This window comes from Acanthaster planci, linkage group LG02 (assembly GCF_054643075.1).
Source record: "Acanthaster planci isolate LZ-2023a linkage group LG02, COTS_SCS, whole genome shotgun sequence".
Taxonomy (NCBI): Eukaryota; Metazoa; Echinodermata; class Asteroidea; order Valvatida; family Acanthasteridae; genus Acanthaster; species Acanthaster planci.
The window spans coordinates 35,433,131-35,456,867 of NC_141778.1; the positions used below are offsets into that span (position 1 = coordinate 35,433,131).

Here is a 23,737-nt window from a genome sequence, read left to right on the forward strand (position 1 = left end):
CAGAAACCAACGCGAATTCTTCGTGTCCGCCATGATGGATTCGGCGGTGCAGTTTTGTTTATTTATTGACGATGTTGCGGCGCATAGTGGTTGATAGAATCGCGATTCCTCACCACTTTTGAATTGTCATGTGTTCGTGAGTAAGAAAACTGTTCATATTTCTGATCAGCCTGCTAACAAACGGGATCAACGGGGCTGAATTCCGTCATAACGACGGCTGATCAATGATCCGTTGTCTGTGGCGGAGTTTTGTCAGCTTCCCGCAACATTTCACCAGGAACTACCACACTACGCAATGACCCAATTTCTGCGGTCAAATCCTCATGATTGTCACAGTGTTATGAGAATTACGGAGTATTCCACTCTGTTTATTCAATTGAAGAGGAGACATTGAGTTGATGACAACAAAACAAGGAAATTGAACTCTAATCAGAAACTTTAAAAAGTCTAGTAACTTTCAACCTTGGCAAAGTTAGTGAGCAGCAAGTGTAGCCAGCTGAGTTGATTGAAGTTGAGCAGAACTGTTCCGGGGACATTCGTGTCACCATGTCCAGCAATTCCACAAAAAAGAATGACAAGGTAAAAGTTTAGACAGGTGGATAATAAGCCGTCGTCTTAATTTAACTGAATGGTATTTAGCCGGCTACAGGTAGACAGCGCCCTCTTTGATGTGTACGTGTATACACGAGTAAGTCTATAAAGCCTATTGCAATACCACAAGATTTCAAACTGATTCCATAGTCTAGTGCGTTGCACATACATCCTGACTACCCCCCCAGAACTGTGGGGTCCGACGTCCACCCTGCTCCCACGTTCATCGGAGCCCACAGTTCTGGGGGTACATCCTGACAGCAAATCTGAAGTTCTCTGAGCTGGGCTGGCTTCCCAACTTTTGCCTTTTTGTTTGTCCAAAAACTTGGGAATTTTCTTCTTTTGATTCAGGGCTCTGGAGGATTTTTTAAAGGAAAAAAGTCTGAATTGTCAGGATTGTAAAATGGTCTAATTCCTGCATTGTGAATATGAAGTTGTCTGAGCAGAACTAGAACCAAACTAAGATTCATCACGATAAGAGTTTCCAATTTCCTAAAAAACAGTTATTGCAAATGTGCCCAGCAAAATATCATTTTGAAGTTTCGCCAGTGAAAGCTAAATATTCATCGCTGAAAGTTTTATTAGATCATTCACAATTGACGTTGCAAACGCTTTTTGCTGATAATTGTTTTGTCATTGGTAAACATGTTCGAGGGAGTGTGCTAACTTTGGGTGAGGTTGTGAAAATGTCAACATAGCAAGTTTCTTAAAACCATACCTGATAGGAGACAGCTTTCTGTTGACGTTATTCCAAATGACAGGCAAGTCAGTCAACACCCTTAGGGGTGCATTCCACCAAATGGTTGGATTTCTGCGTGCCAGCTCATTAATATTTTGTGATCCCACGGGGTGTTTACAATAAGACATGCCATAATCAGGAGGGATCATAGAAATGTTTCTATAAATTGTGAATTTGGGACTGGTCGTTGTAGTTGGGATATTTCTTTCACAAAGAGCCCCAAATTGCAGGCCTGTATCGGACAGCTGAGCACGTAGTTTTATTACTATTTTGGGGATGTCTTTGGAAAAAGGTGAATTTAAAAAAAAATCACGTGGCTAACCCCCATAAAATTGAAACGAAAAGTGATCTTCTGGCCATAATCTTGAATTTCCATTGAAAAAACGGTGGCCAACCTTTCCTAAGAGTCAACAGGCGGTGCTATTTGGGTCTGATTTCGCACTGTTTTCTATGTGGGCATATTTGGTATAGTGCAAGCTTAGATCCAACGTTTAATTATCTGACTGACTGTGTTACATGCTCCTTCATGTTTTGAGCATGTCAGAGCATTCCATGTGTGACAAACTGCAATATTTTGGTGATGTACGCAGGTCCAGAATCTCTCTGCAATGTAATCTGAAGTCATTTCTCAGAGTCTTGACAGTGATCGTCCAGAAAGTTAATACAAGAAGTTGACTTACAAGGACATTTGAAAATGTTGTGATTCATCCATGTCTATTTTCTAAAGTATCTTTTACTATTTTCTAAAGAAATGTCCGGTTACTGCACTTCTTTCCCCTGTGAACAGCATTGTGTGGATTAGCCTGAATGCCAGATACATGCACATGTACTTGTATGATGTTCATTGAAAGAAAAGATATACAGACCGACCATACATGTACATACATGTACATAATTGGTTCTGATTTGGGCTCAACCAAATAGATTTTGCTTTTAATTCTGAGCTCCTCCCCTTTTGTGTTATTGGCTTGTGTGAAATTTTTCGTTCATGTACTCCTCATGTACACCAATATGGTCAGTGCTGCATTGTTTATGTACACGTATACATATCTTCTGCATGGATCTTGGCAGTAGCTGTGACCAACTTTCCTGTCCTCTGGACAAAAATTAAGATACCAAGATAACTCTATTGATTAATACATTGTGATTAAGATCACTTAATTGTATCATTTTTAATTGGTCACTGACCTGACCATACTCGTTTCAACTGTACATTGTACTTCCACAATGTTCCTCTTTAGGACGTTTTGGACTGGTACCACTCGCAGAGAGACTAGCAGATGATATTTTGTTCAACTGCACATGCTCAGATTTTGTGGGGAAATTCTCTCATGAAAAGTTTGTAAGCTGCCAGGAGCATGTTGGGCTTGTCCACATTACAGTTGAGTACATCTGTGTGCACAATGGTATCCACCAGAGACTAACAATCGGAATATTTTTATGAATAGTTTGTAAGTTGTAAAAGAAAGTTCTAGATTGACATCAGATCGATCGCCCACTCTGTCACAAACCACCCATTTCCATAAATGGAGCAGCTGACTGTTGACTGGTTGCGCAAGGCACATCTTTTAATGACTCATAAACCTTTGCATGTGAATTGGCAACTAGTCCTGTCCGGATATAAATTGTGCACACATTACTAAATTTAGGGGTGTGCATTTCCAGGTATTTTTGGAACCGGGTACATGTACCTGTTTTACATCAATACCGGGTACCCGGGTACACTGAAGATATAAAGAACATTTAACAAATGGCATTATATGCATTCCCAGCCGACCATTTGTTTCCAACAGCAGCACATTGGTTTAAACATTAGAGGGGAATCTTCCCACCTTTTTCTTCAACAAAAAATAGCTCTGTCAATCTCTGAGCCGCAGTTATGACCGTGGTACCGGGCTTTTCAGCAGCATAGTGACTTTTCAGCCCTTCACTATTAAAGTTCACATACATGTACATTTTATGCATGGAATGGGGGGGGAGGATTATGGGCACCTGTCCAGAAAAATGGAACCGGGTTTTGATATCGACAGGTGGTTACCCAACACAGGCTGGAGAGTTTGTGTGGTGGTCCAACCATGTTCCTTATACATTGTAAATGTACATCACTGGTAGCTTAGGACTACTTCATTTACCCATAAAAAAGCCAACTGTTTACTATCGGTATACATGTGTAGGACATAAATGCCTGGACACTCAGCAGTTTCCAGTTTCTGTCATTGTTTGTTTGAGTCAAGTGAGGTTTTGTAAAGTGAAAACGGGTAAAAAAGTACACTAAATTAATATTGAATGTCACCGTTCATTGTGTCAAATTTCCAGAAAGGTTTCATTCGCAATTGTGCTTAATAAAATATCTCTAAGTCCCCAGTGGTAAACGTGCGTGCATGCTACCGTTATAATACAGATATTCTTAGCCACTGCACGTCTTGCACTGGTGGTTGCCACATGTCTGTAGGCAATAGTTGGTGTATTATAAAGCCATCTTGTACCATTACTGATCATTGGTAATACATTCATGAGTTTATAGAGGTGTGCTGTCGACAGTAGTATTTATTCCAAGCTGTTGGTTAGTACCAGGCATACAATGTACATGTACAAGTACATGTCTGTATGCATAAGGTGTCAGTGTATACAGTATGGAGTGAAAAATACCATGTTGATCAGTCCTGAGTGCCTCATAAAAGGCAATGCGGTTAGGGTCAGTGGTCAATTGTCTTGCCTTTGGTCAATTGGTCTGTTGGCATGGTTGGTCAGTATTTAAGTGTCAAAGCCTCCAGACAGCCTAGTTTTTCTCAGCATGAGTCACCAGGCACACTGTATTATGTACATGTATAGCATTTCATACCAGAGGCCAAGGACCAGACTAAAATCTCCATCAATAGCCAGTGTTTGTTTTGTTCTTTTTTTACCATGGAGCTTTGAGTTAGATTGTTTTTTTCAGGCAGCACAGTCCAATCAGTGGACGATGATTTGGTTGTGTAGTCCAAAGCTTAACCTGAACCTTAATCTTGTGCAAAAGCCATGCCTGTATAACACTCCTCAGAGTCTGCTATGTAATCTTGTTGGCTTATTATGACTCATAGGAGGTATCCGTACATGTACATGTACTTTACATGTACTGTATTTTATGCACAGTGTACATTCTAACTAACATGCAGTTAACAAGAAGGTACTTAAAATCAACAAAAGAAGGTTAAGAAACACGCCCAAAAATCATGTTCGGAATTTCTTTTTCTGTTGAGCAATTCCTTCAAAATTGCTGATACATATACATGTAGGTACATGTAATCAATAATGATATTACTTATTGATGTGTTGGATGTCAGTGAAAGCATGTTTAACCTTTAATGAGTTATGATCATTATTATTCGATGAAAGACTATTATTGAACAGGGAACCATATTGAAAAGGCCTAGCAACTTTTGATGTGAGACTGGCATTTCGACCATGATTGTATATGTACATGTGTCATGTTTAATACGGTTTATTGAATGGCTTGTCGTAGATGGTTTGGTACCAGTACACATGTACATGTCAAAAAATAATGTACTAAGCAATGTTATGCGAATTGATAACGTTATTTGGTTGGCATTTATATTTGCAATCGGTCGAGTATAGCAAAGTACATGCACATGCACATGTATTTAGAAAAACTACTTTATTTGGCAGTTGGCACTTAAAATGACTTTTATGTTATAATGAAATTGCCATCAGACAGTAAAGCAAAATTGAGGGAATTTTCTCTTGGCATTTGTTGCTTGATCTACATGTATGATGACACATTTTCAATTCCATTCATGTACACGTACATTTCATGTTTTTAATAGGCCACAGAAAGTGAAGTAGTCGGAAAAGCTTCACTAGCAGTTTAGACTTTATGGGATCTTTTTAGACAAAAATAATTGTTGGAGTTTTTTAACTAAGATTTGGAAACACATTTTTGCTGTAAGGTAAAAGACTCACAATGGGCAGTGCTTATGCAATGCTTCAGCTAAACCCTCCCCCATCCCCATGTAGTTCTGCCTCTGTTGGCCCCACTTACCCTTGTGGTTTTATGGTGAGACCCTAAACTTTTTATTGGCAAGTTAGAAAAAAAAAATACAAAATCCCGCTGTCATTTCTGCTTTACAGTGTGCCTCTCTCACCGTTTTTTTTTTTTATCAAAAATTTTTTGTTTGATTCCCTATTTACATCCATTATTTTGAAAAGAAACTTCCTTTGATTTTACAAGTTCACCTTCGCAGTGAGCTATTGCAGTGATAAAAAACAAAGTACTGTTACATAAGTGTTCCATCAAACAGTGCTGTAGTCAGGGTAGTGGTTGCCACTGCACTTCCACCTAAGTGTCAAAAAAGGCGTACATGTAATGGAAATGTGGTAACCAGTCTATGGAGTTTACATTACACTCTTGTTACATGTGCACTGCAACTCTGGAGGTTGAAAAACATTGGAGAAAGATTTCTGCAGGTTAACTCACAGAACGTGTATGTATTTTCCATCTTTATGAATTTATTTCGAGGTTGAACAACTTGTACTTGAAATGAGCTCATTTTAAAAGAAATACATGTATCAACTGTAAATGTTTTTCAAATTAATTTTAGGCAAGTTTTTTGTCAATTTTTATATAGATTTTGATGGCGTTTTTTTATTGTAGCACAAATGAAAAAGTCCAGGCCCAGATTTGCATTTAGTAAAATCTTGATAACTCAAAGTCGGTGAACTCAAAACTCCATTTATTTTAAAGACATTCTTCATTCCCGCCAAACAAAAGGCTTTTATGTGCAAAAATATATGTACCTCCATAACTTGAAATGCCCACACCACTACATTCACTTAACTCAAAGTTTTTGAAGGGCCGATCTAGGCTTGACCGGTATTGCCTTTTTCGATACCGCGGTATCCATGAAAAGAATACCGCGGTATTTTCTAATACCGCGGTATTCGTTGCAGAAGGCAATGACGTCATCAAAAAGCAGCGGCGATGCTGAGATCAATGGCAAACCACAAACAACAACAGGGGCCAGCATAAAGGGTTTTTAACGTCACAGAGCCCCCTAAACTTAATAACTATTATAATTTATCTGTCCATTTGATGTCAAATAAACATTATTTTTTTAAAAAAGGGACGGCGTTTTAAAAACTCATCTGTTGCTCCGTGATTCCTATATCTGTGTGGTCACTCACACATGTTTTATTCCTCCATGCTTGTCCGGTGTCAAAATCTGCACATGTGCTGCAGTCAAGTTGGTACTCGCCGAGACAGTGCATTATTGTAATGAGTACGTGCGGGTCACCAATGGCTGCTCCTCTTAGCTGCGCCCTAACACTGCATGTGTGCAATGGTAAGGTGGCTTTCAGAAAACTCTGCGACGTGGCAGTCGACTCTTATTACGAAATAAGTTGTAACAAAATTCCAATTACAACAAGCACAAATCTGTGGTCCCGGTGAAAACGTGCATATTTCTATGGGGAGAAAATATGTTACAGCGAAATAGCATTGTATGAAATTCCTGGTACAATGAAAGGTTTTCGTGACTCCGATGGCGACCCATTCATAAAGTGTTTGCGAATCGCGGTGTTGAAAACGTGTGTGGTGCACCACACTGGTTCCCGCTGGGCCGAACTGTTGCCAATGAAGGCATGATGGAAATGCGGCAAGCAGTCAATGTACATGATATTTTACATTCATTACACAAACGCCAAAACAAAAATTCCCATCCCATTTCCGATAAAATACGCCCCCAAATAAGTTCGCATGACTATTCTCGTATCTCAAGAGTCCAACTAATTGCCCAACACTGAATTATTCATATTGCTGCAAAGAGATCTAGCGTGCCCGCCAATGAGACTGTGCGCTTTCATGACGTACATTTGGCAAGACACAGCTATCCAATCGCAGTACTCGTTCATGACGTTATGGTTCTTCAGCGACCATCTCGCGCGCGACCGTGCCGCAGTAGGCGAGTGATCTCGGACTACCAATCAATCGTGTCACGCAGCTTGTGTCAAAAATCAAAAGAGAGGCGAAAAATTAAACAAAAAAGTCTCTCCGTGACACAATTTGTGTTGGGAAGACTACTTACATGGATGGGGGCCTTAGTTGATGAGCCTTCACATTTATGCAGGTACATCCAGGCCTACATGTGCATGCAGGTTAGTTACTGTTGGCTTCATCGTCATCCATGGCGATTGAAAGTCTTTTAAAAATCCCTGGATCAATGCTTTCACATGTATTTGCTTTTTTAAATTTCACATGCATATTAAATATGTTGTCCTATGACAGTGAAGTTTATTATTCTAAACACATCACAAGGTATTTGATTAATCATAACCGAGACATCTTTTTGATCAACCACGTTGTGCTAATTTTATATTCCGGAAAAACTGAAATACAAGCAGTGACAAGTGAGGAATCAGGTTTTTGCTTCTCTTTTCATGTGGTTGGAACGAATGTGAGAACAATAAAAAAAGATCGTTGATTGCCGTGGATGTTGAACAGATGCAGATTTATGGAATCATTTTATAGTTTTTATTTTATAACACACATTCCTGGCTTCAGTTAGATAGATTTTCATACAATACTTGTACATGTTGTATACAAAGGACAAGCCGGCATGCTTGCAGTCCAGTTGTTGAGCCTTTACAGTGGCCATGTGACCGCACTGAAGGAAGCTTTGTGCATGCCATGGCTGAAGCCTGGCTGCCACTGCCTGGTCAGTTGCAGCATTAGCGTGCTTCTTAAGCTACATGTTCATGTTGACATGCTGACTTGTGTATGTGTAAGGACACAATACTGGCTAACAAAAATGGGACACATAGGTAAAAATTCAATCTAGTGAAATTTACTTTTAAATTATGACAATGGACCACCCTCTATCAGAAAATAGCAATGGGAAGATAATCGGCCCAAGAAATTTTCTTCCATGCAGTGCTTTCTGTAGAGGGGGGCCTCATAAGTTAACGTTGGTTACGGTGTCCACTTTGCAGTCAACCATGCAATAATAAAAGTCAAAGAAAAACAATGTGGAGTTGTATTGTTGTGGTTAAGCTTTTCCTCCTTTCTGAAAGTCATCTTTAAAAAAAATGTTAATTGTTACTAATTTTACGATATCTTAATAAGGTGGACACCGTAACTAACGTTAACAAGTGTACTTTTTCACACACAACAATTTTAAATGATTTGCAGTTTGATGACTTGAGGAAAACAGCTGGTTGCAAAGCTTGCAAGTACTTCAAAGAGGACATTATCATTGACAACCAAAGAACAGATACCCTCAATTTCAAAGATCTTTGTCCTGTAGTTTAACGTTAGTTACAAAAATGACACGGACACCAAAAATTTCGAATCAAAGCTAACATTTCATGTGACAAGTTTATTATGACTTGCTTTACTGGAGCCCTCAAGGCAGTTGCCTCACCTTCAGAAAATTGCCTATGTTACTATGTGCAGGTGTTAATACATGCACATGCTTTTTCATTTCTTGGGAGCATCTCTGTGATCTACATATCTGATAAGCCACTTCAGCCTATTTTTAGATGCCCTATATGCATGCAAGAAGGTTGCACATGAGCTTCACAGAAGTTGAAATCTTTGACATTGTGAACTTAAGTACATGTATGTATATTGAAATGTGCACCATTTCCAACATTAAACAATTCTGAGGAACAAGTAAATTGAGTCAATGACTATTTTATTTTTCATTCTAATCTTGTTTCTTAAAAACTGTATTTCATTGTGGAGGCTATACACTGACGATCCCATCTGAAGAACATGGCACATCTCATTAAATGAATTTCATTGAATTTATTCAGTTCGTGCCACCTGGGTGACTTATCTTTGCTGAAAAACTGATGAACTTTTTACTACAGACCTTAGACAAACCTCTGATGACATACTTAGACAAAACTACTTTTGGCAATAAACGTTTAAAAATACTTATTAGCATAGACAATGTATAGCTCATTAATTTTACCTACTTCTTTGCTGTCCAAGTGAAAGTAACGCAAAGATGGATCTGGAATAAGTGAACTTGGATTAACAACACACAGAATGAATTTCCTGTTAACGGTCAGATCTTTTTCCCAAACAAAACTTTGCTTATTTTTATTTGGACGATCCATGCAGTATATAACTGCCCTATCTGTGTAAACATCACTTGCCTAGGTGTTACATCAACTTCGCTCCATTTACTTTTAATTCACTGCGAACTCGCCCCCATACTATTGGATGACAAATGGGGCGAATTTTAATACGAATGGGGCGAAGTCGAAAGTGCCGGTGTGTAACGAACGTGAAACACTGATGATTTCGTGAACTTGGCAAGGCTATTCTTTAAGTTTGTTCATTTTTGTGATGGACTTTAGCTTAAAAAGTGTAAATTATTTGTCGTTTTGCAATTTCAAGAGGGACTTCAGATGTTTACTATTTTTTTCTTCCGTTCGTTGAACATGGACACGATTCACACGAAACCATCCAAGCGGTCTGCTACAAAGCCCAAAAATCACCCATTGACTATCCATTAAAATCTTCCCTTTTACAATGCCATCTGACCTCTTTTCACAAAAAAATACAGAAAATAAAATCTATTTAAGTTGATACAAACCTTTTGGCTGCTCTTTTTCCGGATATTGGCTGCTCTTTTCCTGATTGTTGGAGGGAAAGCTGTCGCGCGCAGCAACTTTCTCCGTTCGTTACAAAGAGACGCGAAAGCGGCGCGCGGTGGACACGGTGCTTAAAATAGCTTTATCTCGGAAAAGACGTAATCGAGCCTAAAACAATTGACCTTTAGGTCATCCATGCAGGGTACCATTGCACGTGTACGACCACTAGTCAGACTGCGTTGATCACCAGTTAAAACATGTGGACATTTTACGTTAGTTACAAAATGGACACGAAAATTATAGCGATCGATATGTTGATGTTTTCTCATCCTCGAGGGTAATTATGGTCTAGCACACATTTTACACGATGTTTATTAAGCTCATTTCGAATAAAAATGGCTTTTACAGGTAAGGGTGAGGCTTGTAAATGATGATGAAACGAACGTTAACGCAGGTTCAGCTGCCATTTTGGAGCGTGGATTTATTTATTTTTTTTTTGTAAAGGGCCAAAATATTACTTCATTGCTTAACTCAAAAAATATGACCATTGTGATAAAATACGTGAGCTATAAGTAAAGTAGTTGAGTTCATTAAATTTTGTTCAAGCAATGTCCCATTTTTGGGCGCCGTTTTGAACTAAAATTTGCTCTTCAACGTGAATAAAAATTATAGACTCGCATTTACACTGAATTATTTATCTTTATTTATCTCTCAAATACATGTACAACTATAATCTCAAGCAAACATAGCTTGAAAATGGTTACATCATCTGATAAATTAAAGTTCATTTTTTGCATCATGAAAGTTGGCCAGTATTGTGACCTTACATGTATAGACACTATGGACATGCATTCCCGGCATGGTGCTGGAAAGGCACTCAAATTTTTTAAAAAGGTAAACAAGGAAAGGTAAGGGAATGAAAAAAACAAAGACACAAATATTTTTTACAATTTTTTGTACGCTCAAAACATTTTGAAATGCAAAGTGCGGTGCCCTCAGGCGATTAGAAAACGAATTATCATGTAGCCAAACAGGAAAACCCTAACTCCGGCCCTGGCCAACCGTGCAAGAACAGAGATGTGTGTGTTGCGCCACGATGTGCGCCGAATGAAAGAATTGTCTCAAAAAAGTAAAGATGAGCAAAGAAATTGACTAGATCGGGATTTGAACCTGCAACCTCTGGAATACCATACTGGTTGCTCTACCAACTAAGCTGTCCAGCCCTACGTTGATGGCTCTTCCCATTTGTCAATTATCTTTGTGTGGGTACTAGTCAGAAGCCATGTAACCTGAAACATCATATAGCCAGGAATCATACCGGTACCCCAGTCACACAATGCAACCTGGGAAGTGGTGAGCAGGGATTACTCAGAGAGGACACGGCGTTTGGGACATAAATCTTGAAACAAATCATATAGGGAAACTAACTATATGTAGGTGCTTACAAATGATTATAAAGATGAACAAAGAGATTGACTCGAGTGGGATTTGAACCAGCGGCCTCCGGAATACCACACCGGTACCAACTAAGCTATCCAGCTTACGTCTGTGGATCTTCCCATTTGTAGCATAAAAAGTACACAGTTGTGATGGTTAACATTTTATTTATCAGTAGAATGAAAAATGTTATGGAGTGAAACATGAAATCTCAGCAAACTGATGATTTTTAGAAGAAGTTTAATCTTGGATATAAGAAATAACCACTTACAATGTCTCCAATAGCAACCACAGGGGGCAAGTGGGGTTGGTTGTGCACTGTGCGTGTATGTGTAGGAAAGACTCGGAAATCCGAAAACAGGATAACTCAGATTTTTTTTATTGTTCCTTGGAGGTTCAAATTATCATTAGTTTACTATGATTGAGTACAAAAGCAGAAAAAGTGGGCCCCCATGCTTCAACCTACATGTATTGTACCAGCTCTCTTTTTGAAAGGCATGTTATTTGAAGCTGACTCATTTCCTTGTCCGTAATGTGGTTTGTATTATTGATTTTTTCAACAATTTCTTGGACAGATCATTCTACGATTGATTCATCCTATGAATGGTAACAGCAAGGAGTTCACATTCACTCCAAGTGATTCAGCTGCCGATGTAGCACAATATGTGTTTGAGAACTGGCCGCAAGGTAAGGTCATATATGCAGGGAAGAGAGAGACAGAAAGAGAAACATTGGCTTGCGTTAATCTGTCTGACAGTAATGGTATCAGACAGACACATAATAGCACTGGCTGGTTATCCACATGTGCATGTGTTGTTCATGTTTCTTTCGTGTTACCTTTTTCAATAGATCTAGCAAAATCAAACCAATTTAACTTCCTGAACCTCACAGAAGCAGTTACATGTTACTTCAATTGTTGTTTGACTTCCAATTTTTAGTGTTTTCAGGAAATTAAGCAGATTTTTTCCCCTTAGGAAGCTTGTGGATTAAATTGGGAATGTTAATTTTGAGTAGATCCATCAGTCAATATAGTATTATGTTAATTTGGGTTTCCCACAAGCATTTTCAAAATTTGGGAATTGTCGCTGATTATTTATTATTGAAATTGGAGTAAACATTTGTAATTCTTATATGTGCCGGTTGAATATATGATTTTTAGTTAGCCAAAGGCATCCCAATTTTCATTGCTTTCTCCTCTCCGTTCTTTGAGTTGTTGACAACACTAGCAGGTGCATTCATTTATTCTGCTTCATAGCGCAGACCTAGAACTATTGATTCTACTGACAGCCCGGAGATAGAGGGACACTTTAAGTACTTCAGCATATCAAAATGATCCCACACAAACTGTTACTTACAGGTTGAATGTAGAGAATATAAGATGACAGAATGAATGGATAGACAGGATGATTAGACATGAATGGATCAGGGTCATGCCTGATGGATTAAATATTAGGAATGATTGTCAAAAGATTGCAACAAGCAAAAGTATTGCGGTGGTAAACTTGCATTTTTAGTCTAGTGTGTAACAAAATGTCATTCTCGACTACCGTGACTTAGCCTATCATTCAGATTCATGTGGTACAGCATTTAAGGTCTTGTGATAGCACATTGGACTTAGTCAGGGCTCGAAATTAGCGGGCGCAGGTAGCTAAAGCATCCATTTGTCTCATAAATGCACCCCTAAATTATAAAGAAAGGCAAAAGTACCGACACCTGTTTGTTTCTATTCTTGCCAGGAAAAAGTTCAGGTATTATGAAAAATAACATGGAACCATAACATGAGTTCAATTTGTTTACCATGTCACCGAGTGCGGCAGGCTCGCATGAACCATAACATGAGTACAATTTGTTTACCATGTCACCGAGTGTGGCAGCCTCGCACGAACCATAACATGAGTACAATTTGTTTACCATGTCACCGAGTGCAGCAGGCTCACATGAACCACAACATGAGTACAGTTTGTTTACCATGTCACCGAGTGTGGCAGGCTCGCATGAACCACAACATGAGTACAATTTGTTTACCATGTCACCGAGTGTGGCAGGCTCGTATGCATGCATAGACACACACAGCGTTTCGTGTGCCACATGCGGCCAGGACACTGAACAGTACTGGAGTACGTAATGCAGGGGAGTGAATCTACTGCACATGTACAGTGAATCAGTGATACGTATCTGTTGTGCGGCCAGCTTGAAGTGCAAACCTTAAGTGTAAACAGCATCCAGGGACCATCTGGTCATCGTGTTGTGATTGGCTAGCAATGAAACATCAATATTCATACATGTGTCAGTGGGACTCGTTAAAGCCAATCGCGCATGAGCAGAAATAGTAACTAACAACCTCCACTGTAACTTATTATATATTTTTGCTTTTGCCGATAGAGGGTTTTGTGACAAATGGCGTGGGGCGCATAAAGCTATTGTGTCATTCATCATGGCGTAGGTTTTAAGTGCTCCATGTGCATCGTTTTGTTCAAGCTTCAAACAAAATTTGGACATTAACTTATTGAAATGTCAGTGATCACAAATGTATAATTGTCCGAAGAGACTCTGAGCTGGATACAAGCTTTGACAAGACTGATCCTCAAGTTAGGAATCCGCGGAAAAAAACAGTGGATGGAATACACCATAGACCATCAAAATCACTTTTTAATTGACCCAGAAGCTTTAGAAGAAAAAAAAATACTACCCACCCAACCTATCTTTTTTCATTGTAGTAGGAAACACAACTATTTTTTTGTTTGGCTTTAAGTTGTTTAATTTACTAGAACATATATAGCACAACTTTGAGCCCTGCTACACGGGTTTCACACAGTGCTCTTACCCGGGTAATCTCGGGATTAATGAAAAAAATTAACCTAGAGATTACCTGGGTATCTTGGAGCGTTCACACAACTTTTCTCGGGGTTAGAAATTCTCCGGGTTAACTGCCTCAAAACCCCACTTAACCCGGGTGAATTCTAACCCTGCTCCGGAGGTGGGTTAACCCACCAATCTCGGGGTTAACGGCGGCCTTGAGACGATTCTCCGGGTTGACTTTGGATGTGTGAACTATTTGGGGGGTATCTTCGTTCAAAGGCGAATAAAGTAAATTTTCATGGCCGACCTCCATGAAATTGAAACGAAAAATGATCTTCTGGCCATAATCTTGAATTTCCATTGAAAAAAACAGAGGCCAACCTCTTCACAAGAGTCAACAGGCAGCGCTATTTTGGTCCGATTTTGCACTGTTTTCTATGGGCGCGTATTTGGTATAGTGCAGCCCCAAGTGACAGTGCAATGCACTGTGGGAGGGCAAAGGTCAAGCAATGCTATTCTCCGGGTTCGCGTTCGCGATCGCGCTCGGTGTGTGAAAGCTGTCGACTATTTACCCGGGTAAGCACCACAGTGGATAAGATGAATTACGGGGTTAAACATGTTGTGTGAAACCATTTCTTAGGGTTATTTTTTACCCGGGTGTGGACGGCTACTCAGGTAATTATGTACTGGGGTAATAAGAGCACTGTGTGAAACCATTTCTCTGGGTTATTTTTTACCCGGGTGCGGACAGCTACCCAGGTAATTATGTACTTGGGTAATAAGAGCACTGTGTGAAACCAATTCTCTGGGTTATTTTTTACCCGGGTGCGGACGGCTACCCAGGTAATTATGTACTGGGGTAATAAGAGCACTGTGTGAAACCAATTCTTAGGGTTATTTTTTACCCGGGTGTGGACAGCTACCCAGGTAATTATGTACTTGGGTAATAAGAGCACTGTGTGAAACCGGTACTAGTGTTTTCTCTGAGGGTCATTTCATTGTGAAATAGTGCCATACAAAAATATTTTTAGAAATTAATAACTGCAAATAGAGAACTTCAAATACTGGCTTTGGACAGGTACAAGTTACAAATACCATTCTGTTGTAAATCACTCTGTTCTTGCACCTTGAGGTGTCTTTAGCTTTGCATGCGGTAGGTGGTGTGCACGAATGGACTACGAATGGAAATTCATAGTCCACCCCTAACCCCACGCCGTGGCTTCGCAATTGTCAGTGAACCACGACAAAATGCCCCTCATATTTTGCAAAATCCTAGGGAGAACCCTGCACGTACACATGTACCGGTAAATTGTACTTTTGATGACCAATGACCAATTCTTTTGTTGATCTCTTCCAGAATGGGAAAGTGACCGTGTGTCATCTGCATCTATTCTTCGTCTCATATATCAAGGCAGATTTATTCACGGAAATGTCACCTTAGGAGGTACAGTGCTCACTTCATTTTCTCTTCAAGTTTATGCAGCCTTAAGGCTGGTTCATACTTCACACAAAGGCAAAAACGAATGTGAATTTGTGACGTCAGATCAAATATCTACCCTACAAATTCATGACAGTGGAACACGTTTTTACTTGAGCGAAGTTTCGCTGCAATTTTTTTGTAACGTTAAATTTTCATCGCTTTCGCGTTTGCCAGATGTATGAACCGGCCTTTAGTCATAATGACCCCATGTACATTTTGCAGAGGAGAGTACGGTTCACTCACCAGATTCAACCAATGATGTAGCTGACACAGTGATTTGAGTAGGACCAAACTTTCAGTCTCCAATTGGATGTTATGTCAAACTTTGGTTCTTATTTTTGTGCAAACTTTTCTCAGGACCTCTACTTAGCTCCTTTCCCTCCCAAAGGAAAATATTATAATATGCTCCCTGTTCACTACCTACCCTATTTTGAATTTGCATTGAATTTTTGAAGGCATATTGGGGAAAGGTGAAATTAGAAATGCATGAAATGTGTCTACTGTAGTTTGAGCGTGATGCAAAAATGTTAAACTGACTTACCTGCCTACCAACCTACATGTACATGTAGCTTTCCGCCCACCCACCCAGCTGCCCACCAGTCCATCTACCTGCACCCACCCTTACCCACCCACCGCTGTACTATCCAACAAAAGTCTTGCATTAAATCCCACAAAATAGTTAAGAATTTCCCAGCAATAAATGCCTTCTTATGTTAAACATCTTTCCCGTACTTTTTGGCTGCAGCTTTGCAACTTCCAACCGGCAAGATTACTGTCATGCATCTGATGGCAAGAGAAACTTTACCGGAGCCTAATTCACAAGGTTAGTGGTTTGTTTCTCACAGCAAGCAAGGCAAATATAACACGTTCATTTCAGAGTTGAAAGCATGTGTATGATGTTCAAATGATATTGCCCAAGATGTTTTCCCAGAAAGAAATTTTCCAACCCTAATTAAATTAATTGGTTGCTACTTTGTTTCTTGTAAAACGTTTCTACTGATTTGCATCTTGATTTTGAGAAAAAAATGTATTGTTGAGATGTACACCTTATGTTGTTAAGCAGTATAAAAGAAAACGACAGTCATTTTCGTAAAACGTAAACCATTTTTAGCTGTCTAATTGTTATCAGATTAAGTTTGATGTACATGTAGCTTCAACATTTAATCCATTCCCCAAATGTTGCGCACTAGAGTTTGTTGATGAGGCATTGCAGTATAAATGGAAAATTGGGAAAATGTTGATATTTTTGGATGATTTCATTTTGTCACGTCTGCAATATCTAAGGTAATTGCAGCCACCATTAATATGTGATAAAATTGTCAAGCTGGAAAAGGTGGGAGGTCTTCCTGAGTGTTTGATGAGACGACTGTGCTTGCTGAATGTCATTGTGATGCATTTGATTACAGTCAGGACTGTATACACAGTCCAACAATACAGTCATGTTTGTCCTGAACCCCTCAGGATTCAAAGAATAACAAGTCTGCTGACTGTTCAGCTAGTAACAGGATATGCCCTTCAAACAATATTATTTTTTGTCAGTTGAATAAAGCAACAAGTTGATCCGAGGTAAAGTTTGAAGTTGATCACGTTGCTTAGGTATTTGAGGTGCTTTGGTTTGAATTTTGAGTTGCTTAACTCAAATTTATGTTATAATGACATGTAAAGTAAGAAATAGTTGCAGATAATTTTCTACAGATAAAAATAAATGTGTGTTGGAGTCTAGCTGTGTATCATTCCTATCTTGGAACACTGCTGTATCTTTGAAAAATTTGAAATTAATGAGGGACTGGAAAAATGAGGGTAAATTTGTTATCTCTTGTACTTGAATAGGATTGCTTTGTGGTGGAAAAGAAAACGGGAATTGTCTGGTAGTAATATTCAGCTCGGCTTTTTTCTTTTATTTATTTTTAATACCCCCGTATAGTTGCTATGCAGGTGCTTCATGTATCTTGGTAACAGCTATAAATTGAGCCTTGAGCATTGTGTGTGTGTGATTAATGGCATGGTGACATTTAATGCATTACCAATATCATGGCAACCTGTTCTTTAAAGATTTAAGGTTTGCCTGGTCCATTGAACAGACGAGATCATCAGGAAATGTAGAATGAAGATAAAATTCCTTTGATGTGATTTATGTGCCAATCATGTCATACTTTTTGTGCATGTACCGGTACATGTCAGTACAAGTGAAGTGTCTACGTTGTCTTCTTTTATTATTGCTACTAATTAGCCGGTGAAGACACATGTATCTTCACAGGATCTTAGACCTTGTTTTATGACTTCATATATGAAGCAGTAGAACAATGTGTATGTTTGATAGCAGGCAATATACATATATTTCACTAATAGTAATCAACTCTACTCTGTAGTATGTTATCTTGGCTTATATGTCCATGTACATGTACCACTAGTCAAGAAAGTGATACTGTTGTCATGGCAGCAGACATCCAATTATGTAAGCCCTGTTCATATGACGGGCAAATATTCATCAGAATTCCCGAAGCAGTCATTGTGGGTGTAATGCGATGTGTCCGTCAAATGTATTTAAATAATAGAATTGGCAATTAGGACTTGACTGACTGGTACCAAAGGGTATGCCATTGGCTCACTGTGTTGTGTTGAATTTGACCAGCTTTAAAGAGCATCCTAAAAAAATATCAGCATGATAAATGTAGGTGTGGGGCTTGGTGAATTTGTTTTGAAATGGTCATTAAGGTTGAAGCAAAAAAAATTCAATAAGAAAGTAAGCTTGAAGTGGATTTTTGTCTTTCAAAAACCTGTGACACAGTCTCCTTTAAATGAAGAGGGGGTGCCTCTCCATATATTAACATTCGATATGTTTGTTTTGTCTGTTGACTCGCAGGTCAAAGGAATCGAGGCAAAACAGAGGAGAGCAACTGTTGTGTACTTGTGTGATGTCACTGCGCCCTGTCCTCCGTCTGTCTTCATTGTCATCTTGGTTGCCGTCACCTCCATCCTTATCCTCAGAGATTCCTAGGGCCACATGACCTCATTTAATTGACAAAACTAGCACTGATGGTGTCAACAGTCTTATTCTCTTGACATTTGACCGGGACTTTCTGTGTGAGCATCTTCAAGATGCCTGCTGTCTGTCATGTACTGAGTGCCTGAAGGAGGTCATCCTTACTCAAGAATTGTCATAATGGCCTCATCACTGCTTCTTTAGTCATTCCATCATCACTTGAAGGTTGTGCAGGAAATTTGTTCCGAACCTTTCTGTGTTGTTGAAGTTTAGAAATTTAATCAAGAGTATGTTGGGACCAGAAAAAAAGGAGATTCGTAATTCACAATTTTGGCCAGTGTTACATGATTTCATAAAGAACTGGTACATTTGTGTTATTTACATGGATTATTTCATGAATCATAGGATTTATCCTGGGAATGTCTAGTCAGTATTAGAATATGATTTACATGAAATAGCAAACGTACCACTTTAAAATGTTCTGGCCAGTTTTGCTGTTTTTGGTTTAATACATCAGTTATGAAGAAATCATTCTGATACCAAATACACCTTTCCTCAATGTATGTAATGAAGTCCACGTTTAGTGTCAGAGTTTCAATGCAACAATGAGTGATACAATGGGTGATTGCATGTAGGGATTGCCCAAATAGCTAGTCTCTCCTCAAGCAGCACCCTGGCTATTTTAAATGTATATGAGTGGGGCATAGTATAGTCTTTACCTCAGAAAGGTTTGCAGTATGAAATGTATATAATGCAAAAAAAAATAAATAATGAAAGCATGGATAATTCTTTACCAGTTGACTTACCAAAACAAGTGCCATATTTCTTCAGAAAATGAGCTTGAAAATGGAACAAAATTCATGATACAGTTCATTAATTACATCCATATTATTGAGAGACACCTATCTCTGTCCTTTGTGCTTTTCACTTTTCAGTATATTTCCACATTCTGAAGAAACATGGCAGTTGTATGAATGGTCCAATCTACATGTGCACCCAGTTCATGTCAACCGGTATCGCCTATCAATCATCCCTACAAAGCTTGTTTCCGATACCTCTCTGTCATCTGAATTTATCCTTGTCGATTTGATTATCCTTCTTTTCCTACATGTACATGTAGGACGCGTACTCCTGTATGGATGTGTTGCAAGAGTCATGCATTATTAGGGAGCTGTTTTCACTGATGTTACTACCAAAGGAAGATTTCAAACTATTAGGAACTGACAATGATGATTCAGACAATAGATTGTGTTTGCTTTTATGTTGTCTTTTGATGGTTTTAAGTCCTTTTTGCTAGATATGGTAATGTAAATGGTTTTAGTCAGTCATTTTTCTCATTCATTGCCAGATATAAAACATGGGCTGTGTGTACCAAAGTGTAGGATAGTTTCTTCACAACACGTAGGACATGCACATGAGATGTACAAGTGTTCAACCTTACATTCCCAAAAGTGGCATTTCTTTCCATGAACATAATGTGTTTGTGAAAGTGGCACTAAAAGCTGATGACATTTCACCTGAAAATTTCTGTCTGCAAATCAAATGTTACCGAAGTGAATCAATGTCCTTATTAATTATGTGCAAGACTGGGACCTCAGAGGCAAAGATGCAAATGTACCCAGACTTAGGTGCAACAGATTTGTGCACATTCCGTTGAAAATATCTTGTACACACCCGGTACCAGGCACATGTGTTTACCTGTACACTCACCTAATGCGCCTATTCTTGGCTCAAATGAAGCAGGCCAAACATTGTCATTTACCTTTTGTCTGTCACATCTACACAGCAAATAAGTCATTTATAAGAAATGCAACTAGAATATCGTTAAATATCAGGGACACTGTGTACGTATGTCGTGTATAATGGACATAGATGGTATTTCAATGTCTAAACAAGGTTTCCTATACTATAAGCCTGTGTAACATTGGGTGAATATTGTCACACATTTATAATTGAGGCTGGTGTAAGTATCATTGGATAGTACACAGATAAAATAATGATAGGAGTGTGAGTGATATGGAATCAAGTGTAAAGACCACAAACTGGTGTTTATGACTAAAAATATTATTGAATTTGTGTCCTTTATTGTTTAATATTTCATAGACATACCTTGTGAATTTTCCCTTTTGGAAATTAAGTTATCATGTCCATCGTTCTACATGATCAAGTCTAGGTATATAGGCATTTGATCTAAGATTGATGATGCTATAGAAGTATTACGTTCATCCCCATTATGTTGTCAGTGTTTGGTCAGAAATTCTGAAAGTGTGATATCCTCAACACCGTGTAACATGAAACCAGCTGGACCTTTTTTTCTACTGTCATGATTTCCATTCTACAGTTCATTTCCTGTAATACAGTGTGGGAAAAAAAGGCATATCATTGCTGGCTGCCTACCAAACATTGACTTCAGTTTCTTTATTGATCTTTTTTTTCTTTCAAATAGTGATGAGTGTGTTTTATAAATAGATCAACTCTGAATCGCATTGTTCAGTCAACTGTTGATAGACAGAAAGCAGATCATTGTTTTCCCCTAAAGTAAATAACAATTCAGCCACTTTCTGTGAATTGTATGTTTTTGAGGTTATTATTGTTTTTTTGGGTGGCACAAATTGATGGATGAAGTTAGTATCATTTGTTTGATGTTGTACACTACTTGATGCACCTGCTATTGTTAAAACCTCTCATTCTCACTTTACTGTTTTGTTTATGTTCTCAACTATTTTGGGCTTGCTTAACTCTAGTTAATATTCTTTTGTGGATTAAGCAGATGTGAGTTTGAGAAACACATTTTCACAAATCGAGACTTATTTTGAGAAAATAATTGATAATAATCCTAAACCATTACCTTATTTTCCCCATATCTTGTTGAACATGTCAGTTCCTCTCGGCACAAAAAAATGGGGATAGGTACAAATACTTTGGGAAACAAGACTGTCCGTAATGATGAGCGTATGATTTTTGCAGTCATTTTGTTATACATTCTCATTCTTAGTTGATCAGTAAGAGTATAGTCCTATTTGTTCACTGGAATTGAAGAAATGTGTTAGAATAATTGTATGCCATTCTTCAAGTATTGCGATAGTGTCTTAAATGATTGTTTGGCCCCTTTTTATTTGTTTACTTGTCTGTTTTTCATTTTGCTTTTGGTTATTTGAATTATGTTCTTTTGGAGTAACATTTTATTGTTCTTTTATTTCCTGTCATTGAGCATTTATGATGGAATATTTTCAGTAGGTATGTACTGCCCACTGTTAAGGAGCTAGTCGGGTATTTCAAACAAGGAAGGTCATTTGACAAAACGAGCAGATGGGGCTGAAGTCACAGGGACTTCCAAATGACCTTAGAAGTCACAGGGACTTCCAAATGACCTCAGATGCGTTTCATGTTGGGCCTGTGCCCATTCCTCATGTATCTGACGTGATATTCATTCCCCAAACCCACAGTTAGGTTGACAGTGTGAATTAGTTCCAGAACACTTCACAGTTGCTTTGTTGCTATTGCAGTGTCTTCTACATGATGAAAATGGACTGTCTCTGTTTTTCAATCTCATTTCAATCCACCAAGTCTCTTGCAGAGGCAAATTGAAGTTGGTTGTAACATGGAGAGAGATTAGTTAATCCAGTTTTCACCATAGGTGTGGAGTGTTGCAGATTTACCAATGAATGTGTATCTACCATTCATTGATTATTACATTGGTCCAAAGTATTATTCGTTTGGGTTTGATTTTTGCTATTTGGTTAGGTATTTAATGAATGAAGTGTGTGAAAGGAATGATCCATCACTAGGAATTGGTGAAAGAAAATGGAACAAAAGGAAATCCAAATAAGTTGTAGAATTTGTGTGAAAAGTTAACTTACAGTTTTGAATACTGATGTTGGCTACATGATTAAAAACAAAACAGCATAGCTAAAAGAAAAATATCTTAGAAGTAAAGTAATTATTACAATACTTAAATTTAATACTGTATGCAGGCTGTTACTAAGTTTAGGCAACCTGCTTTTGTCCAGAATGGACTTTGAAGTGATTACATTTATTAACTACACACATATATTGATTATTTCATCAAAATCTGGGCCATAAGGATAGATTGTGCATGCTCAGATGACCACAATACACAAGTTGGATTCTTTGACACGTGAAATTTCAATGGGAATGGGATTAAATGGTAGCTTGATTAGTTCTTTTGTAAGCTGTGGATATGATTTAAATTCAGATTTTTTAAATGTAATAAAAAGGTTTGTCTGCAATGTCAGTGTGTAAAATAAGGTTATGTTGGAAGACATTGGTTCATAGGAATGCTAATTATTTTCAATTATTTTTATCCAGAAATGATGAAAACAAGAAATAAACATGTAGATCTATGTCTTTGCTAGTGTAACATTAGTCATGTAAATATTTGTCCATTAATTTGTTTGGAATTAAACTTGTAAAAGTTAAATGGATCAGCACCTAATAATTCTTGTTGCAAATTTTCGTTTGTTTTTAATTTGTATACGTGTCTCATTTCATTTTTTATTTCATAGCTTGTCATGTGGATCATTTCTAAAGGCTGCGCCATGGATGTTTGGAGGGAGTGATAGAAATACATGAGAACAGTGTTTATGTGGTGAGCCGTATGATGCGGTGATATAGGACAATTATATTCAGTAGCGTAGCCGGGGGGCATGTCCCCCCCACTAAAAAACATGAATGGATATTGAATAAGGCTAACATAAACTTGTCCACAAAAAACACAGCACTGAAAGCTGGTGTCCCCCATAAGATGCTGGTGCCCCCTTTGTGCCCCCCCCCCCGGTAAAATCTTAGCTACGCCATCGATTACAAACTCAATCGAAAACTGCTGGGCACTACCAGTACCACAAACTACTATGGCAGTGCATATCAAATTAATGCCAGAAATTGTAGTCATGTAATGGCGGCCGACTTCGTTTTCTCTTCTTCCTTGCATTGCGCAGTTAATAATGAATGCAATGCTGTGCTTCCTTGGCACCGGCATTGTACATGAATGTACGACTCACCGCGAGGGTTGGAGACCATATCGGGGGCGCTGTTCAAACAATCGGTAAATATGTGAACAACCCACGAAACTGACCGGCGCGGTATGTCG

At 38.5% G+C, this 23,737-nt stretch overlaps 1 protein-coding gene across 1 annotated transcript; it reads left to right on the forward strand.

Annotated features, from left to right (window-relative positions):
- ubl3 (ubiquitin like 3) lies at positions 1 to 23,086 on the forward strand. Its single transcript, XM_022247353.2, has 5 exons — positions 1 to 579; positions 11,941 to 12,052; positions 15,522 to 15,608; positions 16,390 to 16,467; positions 18,508 to 23,086. The coding sequence occupies exons 1-5, from the start codon at positions 547 to 549 to the stop codon at positions 18,558 to 18,560; spliced, it is 363 nt and encodes a 120-aa protein (XP_022103045.1). The 5' UTR covers positions 1 to 546; the 3' UTR covers positions 18,561 to 23,086.
- The last annotated feature ends 651 nt before the right edge of the window (positions 23,087 to 23,737 follow it).